Source organism: Neoarius graeffei, chromosome 2 (assembly GCF_027579695.1).
Source record: "Neoarius graeffei isolate fNeoGra1 chromosome 2, fNeoGra1.pri, whole genome shotgun sequence".
In the NCBI taxonomy this organism is placed as follows: Eukaryota; Metazoa; Chordata; class Actinopteri; order Siluriformes; family Ariidae; genus Neoarius; species Neoarius graeffei.
Window position 1 is genome coordinate 101,041,723 of NC_083570.1, and position 19,521 is coordinate 101,061,243.

A 19,521-nucleotide genomic window follows, 5' to 3' on the forward strand; every position below is an offset into this window, starting at 1 on the left:
GGCGAACTGGTTCAAAATTAAAATTCTTTTGATTAACTTCTGTTTTTTTTTGTGGATGTGTCCATATAATATAAAGAACATCACACGGTGGCGTGAAGATATGAAGTTTATCTTCTCGTGTTGAAAATATTCACCACTCGAACATAAATTTCATATCTTCACACAACCGTGCAATATCCTCTATATATATGTGAAATGCATTTTAAATGCTGAAACATATTTCCCATGTTGCCTCTAAGCTTAATTAATTTTATTTAATCTATGAAATGTATATACAACCCCGATTCCAAAAAAGTTGGGACAAAGTACAAATTGTAAATAAAAATGGAATGCAATAATTTACAAATATCAAAAACTGACATTGTATTCACAATAGAACATAGACAACATATCAAATGTCAAAAGTGAGACATTTTGAAATTTCTTGCCAAATACTGGCTCATTTGAAATTTCATGACAGCAACACATCTCAAAAAAGTTGGGACAGGGGCAATAAGAGGCTGGAAAAGTTAAAGGTACAAAAAAGGAACAGCTGGAGGACCAAATTGCAACTCATTAGGTCAACTGGCAATAGGTCATTAAAGGTCCGGTCCCACTGGCCGATGGACACAAAACGTATGCAAAAAGGACACAGCGGACGAGCAAAATTTCGGGGGTGGCTCTATCCGTTTTCATCCGCTCCAGAAATGGACAAAATTGGCGAAAATTTGCGAAAACAGAACGGAAAAGAACGGACGTGAGTAGTATATAGCGGGGATGTTAAACGCATGTTCATAGGAAGCCTAGCGGATGAAAGCGGATGGAAGTGGATGACAGCTCCGAAGGGGTTACCGGTGATAACTGAGAAGCGGACGCATAGCAGAAAGAGCGGATGCATAGCGGATGAAGGGGATGCATCACGTACGCCTAACGGAAACAAAGGGGATGTTGCGCGGATGTATATCGGATGCAGTCCGCTAGGTGTCCTTCTACATACTCTAGACATACTCCAGACATCCTAAATATACGAGATACATCCCAGATATAAACGCTTTGTCCGTTTTGAATACTTTATATACGAGATGCATACACTTACATCCTTTCTATTTCCGTGCTACTAACGATGAATAGACGTTTCATGTACCTTATCTTTCCTCCCTCTTTCCGTTTTCAGCTGCAGCGGATGTGAGTTGCGAGGATGCCCAGAGGATGCAGAGAGGATACAGCAGACGTTTAACGGATGATAACGGACATAGAACGTTTGTTGCTCGTATATGTCGCGGATTTACATCATACACGGCGGAAAGTTTATCCGTTCTAAAAGTTTTGTGCAGCTCAAAACTTTTTGCGCGGATGAAATCACAGTGGACGGATGCTCGATGGATAAAGCGTATGAAGCACGTATGCAATGAGTACACAACGGATGCATAGCGTTTTCCAACGGATGGCAAAGATTTTTTTTACGTTTTACATCCTCTTTGCATCCGTAAGTGCAGTGGGACCGGGCCTTAACATGACTGGGTATAAAAAGAGCATCTTGGAGTGGCAGCGGCTCTCAGAAGTAAAGATGGGAAGAGGATCACCAATCCCCCTAATTCTGTGCCGACAAATAGTGGAGCAATATCAGAAAGGAGTTCGACAGTGTAAAATTGCAAAGAGTTTGAACATATCATCATCTACAGTGCATAATATCATCAAAAGATTCAGAGAATCTGGAAGAATCTCTGTGCGTAAGGGTCAAGGCCGGAAAACCATATTGGGTGCCCGTGATCTTCGGGCCCTTAGACGGCACTGCATCACATACAGGCATGCTTCTGTATTGGAAATCACAAAATGGGCTCAGGAATATTTCCAGAAAACATTATCTGTGAACACAATTCACCGTGTCATCCGCCGTTGCCAGCTAAAACTCTATAGTTCAAAGAAGAAGCCGTATCTAAACGTGATCCAGAAGCGCAGACGTCTTCTCTGGGCCAAGGCTCATTTAAAATGGACTGTGGCAAAGTGGAAAACTGTTCTGTGGTCAGACGAATCAAAATTTGAAGTTCTTTATGGAAATCAGGGACGCCGTGTCATTCGGACTAAAGAGGAGAAGGACGACCCAAGTTGTTATCAGCGCTCAGTTCAGAAGCCTGCATCTCTGATGGTATGGGGTTGCATTAGTGCGTGTGGCATGGGCAGCTTACACATCTGGAAAGACACCATCAATGCTGAAAGGTATATCCAGGTTCTAGAGCAACATATGCTCCCATCCAGACGACGTCTCTTTCAGGGAAGACCTTGCATTTTCCAACATGACAATGCCAAACCACATACAAACCGCATCATGGCTGTGTAGAAGAAGGGTCCGGCTACTGAACTGGCCAGCCTGCAGTCCAGATCTTTCACCCATAGAAAACATTTGGCGCATTGTAAAACGGAAGATACGACAAAAAAGACCTAAGACAGTTGAGCAACTAGAATCCTACATTAGACAAGAATGGGTTAACATTCCTATCCCTAAACTTGAGCAACTTGTCTCCTCAGTCCCCAGACGTTTACAGACTGTTGTAAAGAGAAAAGGGGATGTCTCACAGTGGTAAACATGGCCTTGTCCCAACTTTTTTGAGATGTGTTGTTGTCATGAAATTTAAAATCACCTAATTTTTCTCTTTAAATGATACATTTTCTCAGTTTAAACATTTGATATGTCATCTATGTTCTATTCTGAATAAAATATGGAATTTTGAAACTTCCACATCATTGCATTCCGTTTTTATTTACAATTTGTACTTTGTCCCAACTTTTTTGGAATCGGGATTGTAATCTTAGTAGGAGCTCAAACATTTAAAAAAGGTACAAAAGCCAAATGTACCACTTTAGCAGCAATGACAGGTACAGCTTAGTACTTTTTTTCCCCCTAAGAGTTGAACAAAAGTGGGTTAAATCTACTGGGGGGAAAATTGCTAAAAACGTGTTGCATGTATTATTTTGTTTGTGTGCGTCAGCCTAGAAAAACCCCTCACGGAGTAAACGGTGATTTTCTACTATATATAGCTTTCCTTTTTCTGCATGTATCTCATATCAGAAATAAAGTTCTAGCTTTAAAAAAAAAAATCTGTTGCAAGCATTTATAGATTTGACTCCAACTGTGGTGCAGGACAATTTTAGCCACAGAGACACGTGACAGATTTGCACAGACCTCCACGTATAGCACACTGGAAGAAACTTTAAGAAGTGAAACTAAACGCACGTGACACAGTCCATGTTGCTGAGCTGCTTGGTGACTTCCTCTCTGGAGCCGTTATCCAAAAGGTTCCACAGGATCTCCGTGGATCGGAAGAGCATCTGTCCGGTTGGATCTGGCTCGTTCATATGGAAGCAGATCTTCTGAGCTCCCTCAGCTTTCAGGATCAAACTACAGTTCACTGCTACAAAGAGCAAAAACACTGAATAATCACACACACACACACACACACACACTGTAACCGCATGATGGAGAACTCTGCAGAACGAACGCGGTTAAACACGGAACTCACCAGATGACCTGGAGAGGATCTGGAGCGCCTGTAGGACCTGCAGTCTGACTGACAGCTGCTCCTCCAGGACAGCTAGCGACAGGAGTAGAGTCTCTGCCAGCCCGCTGCGCTCTACCAGCTCACATCTGTAAGCCAGGCTCGTAGGACACACACCTGAGTCACAAAATGAGAAACAGTCACGCTATTTGTTTCTTTTTCTGTTTAGTGCGGCAAATATCTGGATTTGGCTTTAAATCCAAAGTGGGCGTGGTCTGAACGGAAGAGTTTTTGTTTCTGTGAATTAAATATGAACCCTAAAATCGTGAAAACACTTTTAAAAAACTCTTTGTCTCTATTTTAAACACATTTCTGTTCATTCCAATGAATGTGGAAATGCCAGTTAAAGTGCATATCATGAGTAAATTCAGGAGCAAGATCAATGTAATTCTCCTATTTTATATTAAACTTTGGTCAAATATCTGTCACATTCTGCATTCTCTGCAATTTTTTTTACCTTGCGCAATACCAGAAAAATTCAGTTGAAATCAAGCCATTTGAGGCGAATTGGTCCGCCTCTGAAAAAACTTGTTATTTGGATTTCCCGGCAAACATTTTCATGACGTCGCGTGCGGGACGCCTCCCTCTGAATCCTACATCAGCGCTGGTTTGTTTATGAGAAAACGACCTGGTGGTTTTCTGCAAATTTCTTCAACGTTATCACATAATTATTAAAATGGTTAACAGATGTATCGTAGGAGGGTGTAGCAACACCAATCTTGATGGGATTAGTACTCATCGTTTCCCAAAAGACCGGACAATGAGAGTGCTTGGTCTCTACTGAAACCGTGCAAAGCTCGCGCAGCCTGCTGGCGCTTCCGCACGTGACGTCACGAATCTGGCTCCAGACTCCCTTGGGATTTTTCCACACGCGTTTTGTTATTTTATTTTTTTCTGCTGTAGCCAGATGGCCTTGTGCAAAATTACCCTTCTGGATGAGTGTGTAAAGGGACATACTTTCATATAAAAAAAAACATGAAATTGGTCCAGAATATGCACTTTAATCACTGTGCATATATTACAAGAATAAAATCATGACCGTGTTGCAGAGACTCACCATTTCCATAGTGCTTTACTTTGCCAGGGCTGTAGAGTGATATGATGGAAGCACAGATTTGTCCTTGGACTTCTGTGTTTGACACTCGCATCAGATAACCTGCCAAAATACCACCACCAACAACAACAGATTCTCATCAAACACACCTCAATTCAAATAACACAAATTTCACACACTATTCAAACACTCCATGGTACCTACAGGCCAATTATCTTTTCCACTGACCAACGCTCCAGTATCAAACATTCCGGCCGAACAGTTTTTAGTCTTCTCAAAAAGAACGGATGGTATTTTGGGGCGGAGCTACCAACACTATTCATGCTGATTGGTTACAGAGACAAACAAATAAAAACCCAGAATCATGTGGGAACAGCTTGTTACTGGCTTATTTGTGATAATTAGATAACGGTCCATTTTTCCACTCAGCACTAGTACCAAAGTACTCAAAACAGCCACCAGTAAGATCACAGGGGCGGGGCTAGCTACACTGTAATTGCTGATTGGTTACATCGACGATTTCATTCAACGTTTATATGTCAACACACACCGATCAGCCACAGCATTATGACCACTGACAGGTGAAGTGGATAACAGTTATTCCACGAAATCAAGTTGTACATGAGCTGATAGCTGATGAGGTGCGTAGCTATAAGCCATGTACGATTAGATTGACTCGAATAACTGTTTTATTCTATCCACATTCATTGGACTTTGAGAAACAGAGCATTTTTTATTTTTATTTTTTTGCAAATTTGATAAATAAAATCTTTATACAAAACGTCCACCGAAATCATTTCCACTTTGAATGTAAACAAACCGGCGAAATAACAGGAGCAATTTGTGAAAAATGCTATAATAATAATTCTTAGAAAATAAATGATACGTTCTTACCATCAAATACTTTTATTCCATATTTTGTTGCTTTTTTGGGGGTTTTGTTTTCAAGTAGAGTTTTTATTTCTTCTTTGATTGGTTCGGCAACACGCTCTGCCATTTTGTTTTTCTCTATTCATGGTATATGACTTATAGCCTAGTAGTAGAGGAGCCAATCAGAGCATGCGATTGCTCATATCCAGTGAATGTGGCTAGAATAACATTGATTATCTCAGTACAATGGCACCTGTCAAGGGGTGGGATATATTAGGCAGCAAGAGAACAGTCAGCTCTTGAAGTTGATGTGTGGGAAGCAGAAAAAATGGGCAAGAGTAAATGAATGACTTTGACAAGGGCCACATTGTGATGGATAGATGACTGGGTCTGAGCATCTCCAAAATGGTACCTCTTGTGGGGTGTTCCCGGTATGTAGTGGTCGGTACCTACCAAAAGTGGTCCAAGTAAGGACAACCAGTGAACCAGTGACAGGGTCATGGTTGTCGAAGGCTCACTGATTCGCAAGGGGCATGAAAGCTAGCCCATATGGTCCAATCCCACAGAACAGCTAAACTTTTCCAGCAGTTTGTGCTACAGTAGCTCTTCTGTAGGATTGGACCATATGGGCTAGTCTTCGTGCCCCATGCGAATCAATGAGCCTTCGACACCCATGACCCTGTTGCTGGTTCACCGATTGTACTTCCTTTCATTGAAGGAAGGGGTTGCACTAGCAACTCCTCACTCCCTCTAGTCAGGGTTTTGACTGAAGACTGGACTTGGCAGACTGTCTGAAGGAGGCCACCACCGCCTGGTGGTTCAACGGGCAGGATGGAGGACCCAGCAAAGCATTTGTGGAGCGAGATCAGGGCACAGTGCAACACGTAGAACACTGTTGGCCATCCACTGCATCCTGACCTAGCTCCAGCCGTTTTGATTCTGTCTTGCCCCGGACCCAGTTAGGTCAGGACGAAAGAGTGAGGCTGACGGCTGTGCAACTCCTCCTCACTCTAATCCAAGTCACGCACAAGTCATGACTTCAAATTCAAATTCAAGTCCTGTGGCAATGGGCAAGTGGCAAAGTAGCAGGTGTGCAAACACCGGAAGCTGTAGTCACGAAACTGCTCACAGGCGGTCCAGGGCATAGTGTCGCTCTCTGCTGGAACGAACCAACAGCGGAGTTTGGCAGGTTCTGGGTGTCTGAGCAGCCCTGTTTAGGATTCACTCTGCTCACCTCCATGGAGGAAGGGGATAGAAAAGGTGCCCCAAACATAGCATACTTCACCTCACCCTGGCCAACACACCACGGCTGGCAGGGATCTCACTCAGCGGTCAAAATAGTGAAGGTCCTCAACCACCTCCACACATGTGCCTAACATGAGGACATGCCTTCGGGGACCAGATTGGCCTCATTGGTCATCTCCGGACCCACAGCTATCACCCACCGGATTGGGGTCATGGTCATCTTCGACCCCGAAGGACGAACATCATCATCAAGATATACTATAAATGGTTTGAAATGCCTTTGTTGCCAGGACTAATTAAAATAATAATAGTAATATTAATAATTAATAGGACGGCACAGTAGTGTAGTGGTTAGCACTGTTGCCTCACAGCAAGAAGGTTCTGGGTTCGAGCCCAGTGGCCGATGGTGGGCCTTTCTGTGTGGAGTCTGCATGTTCTCCACAAGTCTGCGTGGGTTTCTTCCGGGTGCTCCGGTTTACCCCACAGTCCAAAGACATGCAGGTTAGGTTAACTGGTGACTCTAAATTGACCGTAGGTGTGAATGTGAGTGTGAATGGTTGTCTGTGTCTATGTGTCAGCCCTGTGATGACCTGGCGACTTGTCCAGGGTGTACCCCGCCTTTCGCCCGTAGTCAGCTGGGATAGGCTCCAGCTTGCCCGCAACCCTGCACAGGCTAAGCGGTTATGAATGATGGATGAATATCAATAATAAGCAGATAAAACTTTTGGCAATAATTTTGTCGCAGCCAATATACAATCGGATCAGATAAATAAATAGAATTACACTCTCAGAAATTCCTTGTTGCTGCAGTGGTATATCAAGTATACCTTCTCTAAGTTTAGTGTGTATCTTTTCCCTTACCTTCTTGTACATTATACCTTATAGTGTAGCTTTGCTCGATATGCACAGTATGTGCCTTAAATCTATTTCCAGGTGAAAGCTGCAACAGAAAATGGTTCTGCCCAAGCGATAAGGAAAGGTACAGTTTAATACCAGCCGTGCATCAGGATGTTCACATACCCATCTGAGAGATTGAGTCCGTCGCAACATCGGCGTATTTCATCTCATCAGACGCCTTCTCCTTTAAGAAGGGATGCCTTCGAGAGAAAGCTGCATTAATAACCACATTCTACCCAAATGATTCGTATCAAATATAAACATTTGCATTAATCAATGAGGTAATTAATCTGACCTGCATAAGTGCAAAAGGTCACACAGCACAGACGCATACTCGGGGTGTTCTTCTGATTTCTCTGCACAGATGTTTAGAATCCGAAAGATGTCCGAAAGGTCTCGGAGAAACTTCAATCACACGGAATTAAGGAAAATATTGAGCACATATGCACACCGGTCACTTTATTAGGATCAGCCATTAGGAAAACCTCCTGTTTTATGCAGTTCTCGAATCAGCCAATCCTTTCACAGCAGCACGATACATAAAATCATGCAGATGCAAATCAAGAGCTTATGTTCACAATGTTCAAACATCAGAATGGGAAAAATTGTGATCTCAAAGTGTGACTTTCACTGTGGGGTGGAGCATCATGAAGACCAAGCAGCGATCAAAACAATCCAGAACAAAATTTCTGGAAAAGCTTTAATTAGGCTTTGGTTATAAAATTCCCTCACTTTTAGAAATCCTGCAGAGCAGCATTAAATCCACGATTAACAAGAAGACAGGGTCATCTATATCCCCAACTATATACCAACTATATACCAAGTTTCAAGATATTATTTGTCACATTTTCAAGTTCTGCTGCAGGAAACCAACCCTACCTCTTTACACTGACCTCAGCAGCCCATGGCATAAACCCACCGGACCTTTGGTCCAGGTAAGCTAAAAATTTAAATTTCTCACATTTCTTAGTATCAAAAGGAACATATACTTTACTTAATCAACACACATACCAACTTTCAAGACCATACCACTCATAGTTTTCAAGTTCTGCTCCGGAAACAAAACCTACCCCAAGACTAACCTCAGAGACTAAGTCTGAAATTGTTTCCATGGAAACATGAAAAATTAAAAATTCTCAAATTTCTTAGTATGAAAAGGCACATCTACATCACCTTGTGAACATGTATACCAAGTTTCATGAATAGCTCTGGATATGTGCTCCGGAAACGAACATTGCTCTTAGAAACCAAGTCAAAATCTATTTATGTAAAGATCTGAAAAATACTTTTTTTCAAAAATCCAAAATAGCAAAAGGCACCAATTCACATGTTGCTTGATATGTATACAAATTTTCATGAAGATATCTTCAGTAGTTTTAAAGATATGGTCCGGAAATGAAAACGTGACCGGACGGACGGACAGAACAAGTTTCTATATCCCCCACCAAACTTCGTTTGGGCAGGGGATAAAAATGATACGTTCTTACCATGAAATACTTTTATTTCATCTTTTGTTGCTTTTTTTTGTATTTTTTGGGGGTCTTGTTTTCGAGTAGTTTTTATTTTGTCCTCGGTTAGTTCAGTAACACGCTCCACCATTTTGTTTTTCTCCAAACCTTGTTTGGGCGGGGGATAATTCATGAAAAGAACAGAAGAAGCCGTCCATTAATCAGAGAACCAAGAGGCCAGGGATAACGCTACCACCACCATGTTTCACTCTGGTGTTCTCTAGTGTTTCTTCAAAATAAGCTAACAATATGTTCATGGTGTAATAGCAAATTTCAACAAAAATATTAAAACGCAGAAACTATAATACACGCTCCCTGGCCACTTTATTAGGACCACCCCTATGTCCACCTGCTGTTTGATGCAGTTCTCTAATCAGCCCTTGACAGCAGCACAATGCATCAAATCATACAGATACAAATCAAGAGCTTCAGTTAATGTTCACTTGTTCAAACATCAGAATGGGAAAAATTGTGATCTCAAAGTGTGATTTTCTTTCACTGTGGCACTGTGGGTGTTGGTTTGAGCCAGATGGACTGGTTTGAGTATTTCAGAAACTGCTGATCTCCTGGGGTTTTCACACACAACAACAGTCTCTACAGTTTACACAGAATGGTGCGGAAAACAAAAAACACTGAGTGAGTGAGTGAGTGAGTGAGTGAGTGAGTGAGTGACAAGTTCTGTGGGTGGAAACAAACACCCTGTTGATAAGAGAGGTCAGAGGGAAATGGACAGATTGGATCGAGCTGCCAGGAAGGATATAGTAACTCATATAATCACTCTTTACAACCATGGTGAGCAGAAAAGCATCTCAGCACACAACAGCAGAAGAACACTTTGGGTTCCACTCCTGCAGCCAAGAACAGAGACCTTAAAGGAACAGTCCACCGTACTTCCATAATGAAATATGCTCTTATCTGAATTGAGATGAGCTGCTCCGTACCTCTCCGAGCTTTGCGCGACCTCCCAGTCAGTCAGACGCAGTCAGACGCGCTGTCACTCCTGTTAGCAATGTAGCTAGGCTCAGTATGGCCAACGGTATTTTTTGGGGCTGTAGTTAGATGCGACCAAACTCTTCCGCGTTTTTCCTGTTTACATAGGTTTATATGACCAGTGATATGAAACAAGTTCAGTTACACAAATTGAAACGTAGCGATTTTCTATGCTATGGAAAGTCCGCACTATAATGACAGGCGTACTAACACCTTCTGCGCGCTTCGGCAGCGCATTGATATGGAGCTCGGATATCAATGCGCTGCTGAAGCGCGCAGAAGGTGTTAGTACGCCTGTCATTATAGTGCGGACTTTCCATAGCATAGAAAATCGCTACGTTTCAATTTGTGTAACTGAACTTGTTTCATGTCACTGGTCATATAAACCTATGTAAACAGGAAAAACGCGGAAGAGTTTGGTCGCATCTAACTACAGCCCCAAAAAATACCATTGGCCATGCTGAGCCTAGCTACATTGCTAACAGGAGTGACAGCGCGTCTGACTGACTGGGAGGTCGCGCAAAGCTTGGAGAGGTAAGGAGCAGCTCGTCTCAATTCAGATAAGAGCATATTTCATTATGGAAGTACGGTGGACTGTTCCTTTAAAGTCAACAACAAGTTCCTGTTAAAGTGACCGGTGAGTGTATACACTACCGTTCAAAAGTTTGGGGTCACTTTTGGCCCTTTTCCACTACCCTTTTTCAGCTCACTTCAGCTCGCTTCAGCTCACTTCAGCCCGACACGGCTCGCGTTTCGACTACCAAAAACCAGCACGACTCAGCTCGCTTCAGCCCTGCTTAGCCCCTAAAACTCGCACCGTTTTGGAGTGGGGCTGAAGCGAGCCAAGCCGTGCCGAGTGAGGCTGGGGGCGTGAGCAGACACTCCCCTGCGCACTGATTGGTGAGGAGGAGTGTCCTCACATGCCCACACACGCCCCGTGAGTGCGCTGGGATCTGTAAACACCGCAAACCCGGAAGGAGAAGAATTACGAGAATTTCTGAAGCCTTATGCGCCTCGCCTCATCTATATGCTCTTGCCAGTATCTGTCCGCGTTGTCGGTGACAACAAGCCACAGCACCAAGACCAGCAACACTAACGACTCCATGTCCTCCATGTTTATTGTTTACTATTCGGGTCGTGAGACTACCGCTTAAAAGATCACTGATGTCACTGTTTGCGCTGCTTAACGACATCACCTGACGTCCACCCACTTTCGCTAACTCCACCCAATGTGTCCACCCACTTCCAGCCAGCACGGTTCAGCGCGGCTGTAGTCGAAATGCAACTCCAACAGCCCCGCTCAGCCCGACTCAGCACGGCACGGCTCAGCCCGACTCAGCCGCGTTTGTAGTGGAAAAGCGGCATTTGAAATGTCCTTATTTTTGAAAGAAAAGCACTGTTCTTTTCAATGAAGATCACTTTAAACTAATCAGAAATGCACTCTAATGTGGTAAATGACTATTCTAGCTGCGAATGTGTGGTTTTTGGTGCAATATCTCCATAGGTGTATAGAGGCCCATTTCCAGCAACTCTCACTCCAGTGTTCTAATGGTACAATGTGTTTGCTCATTGCCTCAGAAGGCTAATGGATGATTAGAAAACCCTTGTACAATCATGTTAGCACAGCTGAAAACAGTTTAGCTCAGGGGTTTTCAAAGTGTGGGAGAGTCAGCCCCCCCTCAGAGAGCAAATAAACAACAGCGCCCCCGCTCACAATTTTTGTTGTTGCTATACTTAATATTCCATTCGTATTAAAAAAAAAATGGTTGTTGTACACATTTTAATTTTTTTCTTTTACACATTTTAAACATCTGTGCTTTTTAAAACATCTTGTTTTACACATTTTAAACATCTCATAGCATCGTTAGCTAGCACCTCTTGGCAAACAACACACTGTGGCAGTGGAGCATCTTCAGATCCAGTCCATGAAAATCCAAACTTTAAATAATCGTGGTCATACTTCCTGCTTTTTTCAGTCCCCCCAGGATTTCGCGGGCCTTTTTTGTGATTGTTGCGGGCTAACATGTCTGATGTTGCGGGGGGGTTTCCAAAAAATTGCGATGAAGGTTGCGGTGTTTAGGTTTTTGTTGCGATTACATTGCGGGAGGAAGTGAAAGTTGCGATAAACTGTTGCGATTTTCTCTTTTTGTGATTAAAATTGAGTGATATGTTAAATATTAAGTTATTACTGAAAAACTATTGATTAAAAAAAACAGACACTGAGAAATGGTCCTATAAACAACTTTACCAATATAAAAGATTACCAGGACTACAAAAATGCAGAAAAATAGGCTTTACTTATCCAAATGCACCTGTTGGTTCAAAAGTTAAAGTGCAGAGAACCTCACAGCACAACATGAAGTTACCTTCAAATATAATATAAATGCCTCAGCTTTCATGTAAGAAAAAAAACCATTAATACTAGTACTGTGTGCAGGCAGTCTCTCCTGAAGACTAAATTAAACAATAATTATAAACTAATAAAATAAATGGCTCAGGCTTCATAGAAGAAAAAAAAACACAATTTGAACAGAATCTCACAGTATGATGCTGAAGCTGCCTAAACAATGGAAAATAAAATACCATTTTGGCAAAAATGTTGGCATCCATTAATTTCTTGTATTAAGTAAAAAAATAATGTAAAGTGCACACAGTCCTTCACTGTAAACATAACACACTTTCAGTAACAGAATTTAAGCCTACATAAACACTGACTCGCACATGCAGTGTTGCCAGATACTGCTGATGTTTTCCACCCCAAAATATGTTCAAAACCCGCCAAAATGCACTTAAAAACGCCCAATCTGGCAACACTGCGCACATGCTGCTTCTCTTGAACGTATACACGGAAGTAAGGCGGAAGGTAGTTTGTCGACGTCACCTCAAGACGACGCCAACGATTGGTCAAATTTGCGGGAAAGTTGCGGTGATTGGATATAATTGCAACACCGCCCTGAATTTGCGGAGATTGGTTGAATCGCAACATCGCGAAATCCTGGAGGCTCTGTTTTTTTGCTTGGCCCAGACTCTGTCTCCTCACTCACTGTAGCTTTAGGTACTAAAAATCGATCCATTTTGTCTCTGGTAAAGGCTAGCTGAAGTTCGCTAAATGTCCGCAATAATAACTTATTCTGGTTTATTTTTCCTCACGTTGCGCCCCCCCCTGAAGAACTCTGGCGCCCCCCAGGGGAGGCGCGCCCCACACTTTGAAAAGCCCTGGCTTAGCTCTTTAGAGAAGCTATAAAACTGACCTTCCTTTGAGCAGATTGAGTTTCTGGAGCATCACATTTGTGGGGTCGATTAAATGCTCAAAATGGCCAGAAAAATGTCTCGACTATATTTTCTATTCATTTTACAACTTATGGTGGGAAATAAAAGTGTGACTTTTCATGGAAAACACAAAATTGTCTGGGTGACCCCAAACTTTTGAACGGTAGTGTATATTAATAGTAGAGGTCGATTAACTTTTACAAAGACAGATGAAGTGAATGAAAATCTCGTTCTCTAATTATGAATTTAGCCTCGAGTCTGAGAAAGGTGAACACGCTGTAATTGGGCTCAGGAGGATCGGTGCTAAGGTAGTTCGAGTTCCCTCGAGGGTGCTAGAAGTGTTTCATGGATGACAGATAACGTCAGAACATGCAAATGCCTGGAAAGGATCCAGCGACATTTGTTGGGAAGGTTTATGAGTCACTTGGGATTTTTATATTTTATTTTAAATATTAGTAAAAATTCATAATTCAGTAAGGATACATAGCCATTCTGGCATCTCCGTACCACGCGCTTCAAGGTGGAGATGTGCCGTTCTTTCATGGAACGCTGAGGAGAAAAAAAAAAAGAGAGAAAAAACACCAATCAGTGCTGTCAATTGCAAAATTATTGGCACCCATCAGGAAAGCAGGGTAACTTCGTGAGAAGGCGCATTTCAGTACATGCAAAGAATCAGATTTTACACTTAAAGTAATTAGAGACACTACATACCTTTCACTTAGCCCAGATCAGTGAACTAATCGTTTTCAACAAAAATATTGGCACCCCATGTTCAATGTTCCATCTAAACACTTGATCAGTTTGAAATGCTGTTTGTGGAGCATCCATGATCTACAAACCATCTGTGTTAAAAGCATTTTCATTTTTACACTACGGTGATGGATACAAAATTCAGATCGGTTCAGATTTGCTTCTGGAGATTGAGAGCGATTAAAAAAAAAAAGAAAAAAACCCGCTGTGCCTCCAACATTGTTAGATATTACATCAAAAAGTTCGATAAGACTTCAGAAGATATTAACTGTAGATGTCGTGAGGTGGAGAAAAAAACTCTTCGGAAAGCTCGAGAACAAAATATTGTCTGAGATTAACATTAAGTCTCACTCATAATCCGCTGTATGTGCTGCTACGGGCGGTCAATGGTAAAAAATTTGGCAAAACCGTACTTGAGACTTGCGCAACACTTGCATGCGTTCAGCGCCGTAGAAGGTCGCAGACTGCCCGTGGAGACTTTTGGTCCTGCACGTGCAAATTCTACAGGTCTTGTGAAAAATCAAGAACACATACACTACGTATGGGACCCGTACTCCTTTTGTACGCCTGAACCAGATCAGCAGCACGGCTAGTAGGGGCTTTGCGATGACAGTAAGACGCACGATGATGCACGGTCATTGTACAAGTGACGTGCCTCAGAAGCAGTGTTGGGGTCGTTACTTAAAAAAAGTAATCGATTACACATTACTCGCTACTGTAAAAAAAGGTAATGCATTACATTACTTCATTACTCTTTATGAACAGTAACTCCTTACATTACATTGCATTACTCAGCTACAGTGTTAAGAAAAAAAACCCAAAACCCTAGGCCTATATGTGCAGGCATACTTCCTATTTCAATCAGTAAGATACAAGGCAAGCCTTTCTTTAATGCCCTTTAATAAAAAAAATTTAAGGCTTAAATGTCATGATGACAACATGAACAAGTGGTACAGAGGAAGAAGAGTCAGTATGGGTCGAGGACAGGCTTATGCCAAAAAAACAAGCCTCCTCAAAAGTCTAAAACAAATAAGAGGCTAGCTTGAAAACAGCACTGACTAAAAATAGCACAAATTAAATCGCCTGCAGACACTGTTAAAAGTTAAATAAGAGGTAGTCTATAAAGAAAACACAGCATAAATGCCTTAAAACTTAAATACCACAATGACCATTTAACCTAGACGAAGTCAATTAAACACGTTTGATTGTCGGTCTAGCCTTGCAAACAGACTTCGTTAACTTACTGGGGGTGCTCCCCACTAAAGCAATGATTGTAGCGCATGAGGAGCAATCTTTCAAATCTGTTGTCTGACAACCTGTTTCTTCTAGGCGTCAGCACGAGACCACCCAGGCTGAACAGCCTCTTGACTGGCGCACTAGATGGGGTAGCTGTGTTTAATTTCAGTGATATCTTTTTTATATGAGGAAACCGATTAAGTACTTCCATCTCTGACCCCGATTGCAAATACTCTATGACTTCTGTGTCACAGCTGAAGGAAGACGTGTTTTCCTCCTCGTCAAAGTCAAAGAACTCCTTCTCAGCCACAGTGCTGTAGGAGGCGGCGGGAGTCTTATTCCCCAAAACGGGCGCATGAAGAACTGAAGCGCGAGCGCGACACTCTGCAAGCAGTAAATTCTTCGCGGCTTCTCTCCTCTCGTTCTCCCTCAGCCATCGCACTTTAAACTTTGGCAACGCCACGGCAGCGAGGAGGGCATCCACAATGAACGTCCGCACCATTAGGAACTGTAGTGTGATTAATGAACTTATAAAAGTAACCCGTTACTCTACTACGTTAGGAACTGTAATGTGATTAATAAACTTATAACAGTAACGCGTTACACTACTACGTTACCGACAACTGTAGTGTGAGTACAGTAACGCGTTACACCCATCTCTACTCAGAAGTACTACACAAGTATTCCACACTTGTTATTTGTGCGGCCCGCAAGACAGAAGTGCATCTCACTTTCTACCCCTATGTGTGGCGTGCACGAAGCGCACGCGACCCGCACGCGACAAGAGGGGCAAGACTCTGGGTATATATACTGGGGAGGAACCAAGGAACCAATCATGTAGCATGTAGCATTGTAGAGGGGAAGAAGACCACTTTATTTGCTGTTTTTATTTCAGTATATATTAATTTACCATGCAAACGTCAAATAATAAAACATGAGTATAAGGGAATAATGCATTTTATTACATTGTAAAAAATCCCAACTAAATAGCCCAACAGTTTGAGCACTGAAACACACTTTGACTCTGAGCTACTGTCCTGCTCCTACTCTTGCTGAGTGGTGGGACGGGGTGTCGGGATGTCCTTGTCCTTATCACTGAGCATGGCACAATGGCCTGACAGCGATGATGGGATTGCAATGTCCTCACTTCTGGGTGTCCTTAGCTGAAACATACATGAAAATGAGCATATATAATATTCATTTCATAAGCATATAGATACTGAAATGAATGTTTAAAGCATGTGTATTTACCTGTGAAAATCCCTCTGGCGGGGTGCTGTGCCTTCTGCCGGCTTGAAGGCATACTTCTCCCTGTCCGTGCAGGGCTTGCCGGTGCTGCTACCGTCATCATCAAATTCTTCCTCCTCCTCCCCCTCCGCTGTTTCAGGCTGGATTACTTCACTTTTGCTCACTTCTTCTTGGGTCCCGTTTTCGAAACTGAAAATTTTTAAATTTCTCCCACAAAATATCCAATGTTCTTCAGTTGAAAGACAGATGCAGAATGCTGCAGACACGCTGGTTTTATACCCGCTCCTGGCTTGCGTCACACGCAAGTTATGAGTGATTGTAACGTGCTAATCACATGCGTCACACACGCTTCACAAGTGCGTCCTGAACTCGTAGCACAGGAAACTGGTAAAATGCAAGTCTCACACACTCCACACTCACTGAACATACACTGATCATGTGCGTCAGATATATGCTTTCCACGGGCAAACGGCGCGATTTTCCCCACGCCTCGAGGAAGTCAGGTGTGCGACTTATACTTGACAAGTACTGTACTTTGCCCGTACTCCCCCAAACTTTACCCCGGGTTCACCGCGACCCTGCAGCACGGCTGCGAGCTACCAAACCCTGTGACCCGTGCGTGTCCAAAACACTTATGGGGGGGTTGTGAGTGAGGCTTTACACAGAATGTGGATATGATGAAGCTCAACATGTTACTCATTGCAGGTGGAAGTTATTTCATCCACTGCACTGGAGGGTGCCAATAATTTTGGACTGGACTGCATATATACAGTTAGGTCCATAAATATTTGGACAGAGACAACATTTTTCTAATTTTGGTTCTGTACATTACCACAATGAATTTTGAACAAAACAATTCAGATGCAGTTGAAGTTCAGACTTTCAGCTTTAATTCAGTGGGTTGAACAAAATGATTGCATAAAAATGTGAGGAACTAAAGCATTTTTAAACACAATCCCTTCATTTCAGGGGCTCAAAAGTAATTGGACAAATTAAATAATTGTAAATAAAATGTTCATTTCTAATACTTGGTTGAAAACCCTTTGTTGGCAATGACTGCCTGAAGTCTTGAACTCATGGACATCACCAGACGCTGTGTTTCCTCCTTTTTAATGCTCTGCCAGGCCTTTACTGCAGCGGTTTTCAGTTGCTGTTAGTTTGTGGGCCTTTCTGTCTGAAGTTTAGTCTTTAACAAGTGAAATGCATGCTCAGTTGGGTTGAGATCAGGTGACTGACTTGGCCATTCAAGAATATTCCACTTCTTTGCTTTAATAAACTCCTGGGTTGCTTTGGCTTTATGTTTTGGGTCATTGTCCATCTGTATAATGAAATGCCGACCAATCAGTTTGGCTGGATTTGAGCACACAGTATGTCTCTGAATACCTCAGAATTCATCCGGCTGCTTCTGTCCTGTGTCACATCATCAATAAACACTAGTGACCCAGTGCCACTGGCAGCCATGCATGCCCAAGCCATCACACTGCCTCCGCCGTGTTTTACAGATGATGTGGTATGCTTTGGATCATGACCTGTACCATGCCTTCGCCATACTTTTTTCTTTCCATCATTCTGGTAGAGGTTGATCTTGGTTTCATCTGTCCAAAGAATGCTCTTCCAGAACTGTGCTGGCTTTTTTAGATGCTTTTTTAGCAAAGGCCAATCTAGCCTTTTTATTCTTGAGGCTTATGAGTGGCTTACACCGTGCAGTGAACCCTCTGTATTTACTTTCATGCAGTCTTCTCTTTATGGTAGATTTGGATATTGATACGCCTACCTCCTGGAGAGTGTTGTTCACTTGGTTGGCTGTTGTGAAGGAGTTTCTCTTCACCATGGAAATTATTCTGCGATCATCCACCACTGTTGACTTCTGTGGGCATCCAGGTCTTTTTGCATTGATGAGTTCACCAGTGCTTTCTTTCTTTCTCAGGATGTACCAAACTGTAGATTTTGACACTCCTAATATTGTAGCAATTTCTCGGATGTTTTTTTTCTGTTTCGCAGCTTAAGGATGGCTTGTTTCACCTGCATGGAGAGCTCCTTTGACCACATGTTTTCTTCACAGCAAAATCTTCCAAATGCAAGCACCACACCTCAAATCAACTCCAGGCCTTTTATCTGCTTAATTGAGAATGACATAACGAAGGAATTGCCCGCACCTGCCCATTAAATAGCCTTTGAGTCAACTGTCCAATTACTTTTGGTCCCTTTAAAAACAGGGTGGCAAATGTTAAGGAGCTGAAACTACTAAACCCTTCATCCAGTTTTAATGTGGATACCCTCAAATGAAAGCTGAAAGTCTGGACTTTATGTCCATGTCCATTATATAACTATAACTTGAATATGTTTCAGTAAACAGGTAAAAAAACAAAATTTGTGTCAGTGTCCAAATATATATGGACCTAAGTGTGTGTGTGTGTGTGTATGTGTATATATATATATATATATATATATATATATATATATATATATATATATATATATGTATGTATGTGTGTGTGTATATGTGATTTTATGCACTAGTGAAATGAAAAATAACCAGTGATAAAAGTGGTGATTTAAGACGGTGTTTAATATTGTTACTGGTTTTATTACTTACTGATAAAGGATCCTGAAGCAGGTTTATGACACGGGGAAGGTCATTATGCCTCGTCATCTGAAAAACAACAGAATATTGTTATTTAAGGAAACTCATTTTACAGATTTTTGACGAAATTGCATCGGTAGACGTGTCTTCTACTGAACTGTAGCACAACAATCATCAAAGCTCCACAGAAAACATCCTTGATTGAGTTTGTTCTTTATCGTCACCACATTATTAAAACTTTGAAGAATTTAAGCTCCGCCCACTCCACAATCATGCCATAGATCACTGATATTTATATACTGTATATCTGTATAAATGTCAATTCATGTGTCATTA

General features: G+C 42.1%; 1 protein-coding gene across 2 annotated transcripts in view; it reads right to left on the reverse strand.

Moving 5' to 3' along the window:
- LOC132882068 (cilia- and flagella-associated protein 69-like) overlaps window positions 1-19,521 on the reverse strand; it is a 57,998-nt gene that overhangs the window by 29,460 nt on the left and 9,017 nt on the right. Inside the window, exons 1-8 of one of the 2 annotated variants that reach the window (XM_060915290.1) lie at window positions 16,605-16,687; window positions 16,371-16,516; window positions 13,851-13,916; window positions 7,895-8,004; window positions 7,723-7,799; window positions 4,591-4,689; window positions 3,498-3,650; window positions 3,212-3,389 (exon numbers count right to left, since the gene is read on the reverse strand). In XM_060915290.1, the coding sequence (XP_060771273.1) occupies window positions 3,212-3,389; window positions 3,498-3,650; window positions 4,591-4,689; window positions 7,723-7,799; window positions 7,895-8,004; window positions 13,851-13,910 (677 nt within the window). In that variant the 5' untranslated portion in view covers window positions 13,911-13,916; window positions 16,371-16,516; window positions 16,605-16,687. Of the gene's footprint in view, window positions 1-3,211; window positions 3,390-3,497; window positions 3,651-4,590; window positions 4,690-7,722; window positions 7,800-7,894; window positions 8,005-13,850; window positions 13,917-16,370; window positions 16,517-16,604; window positions 16,688-19,197; window positions 19,255-19,521 lie in introns of those variants that run through there. The other variant, XM_060915289.1, reaches the window with a different exon arrangement.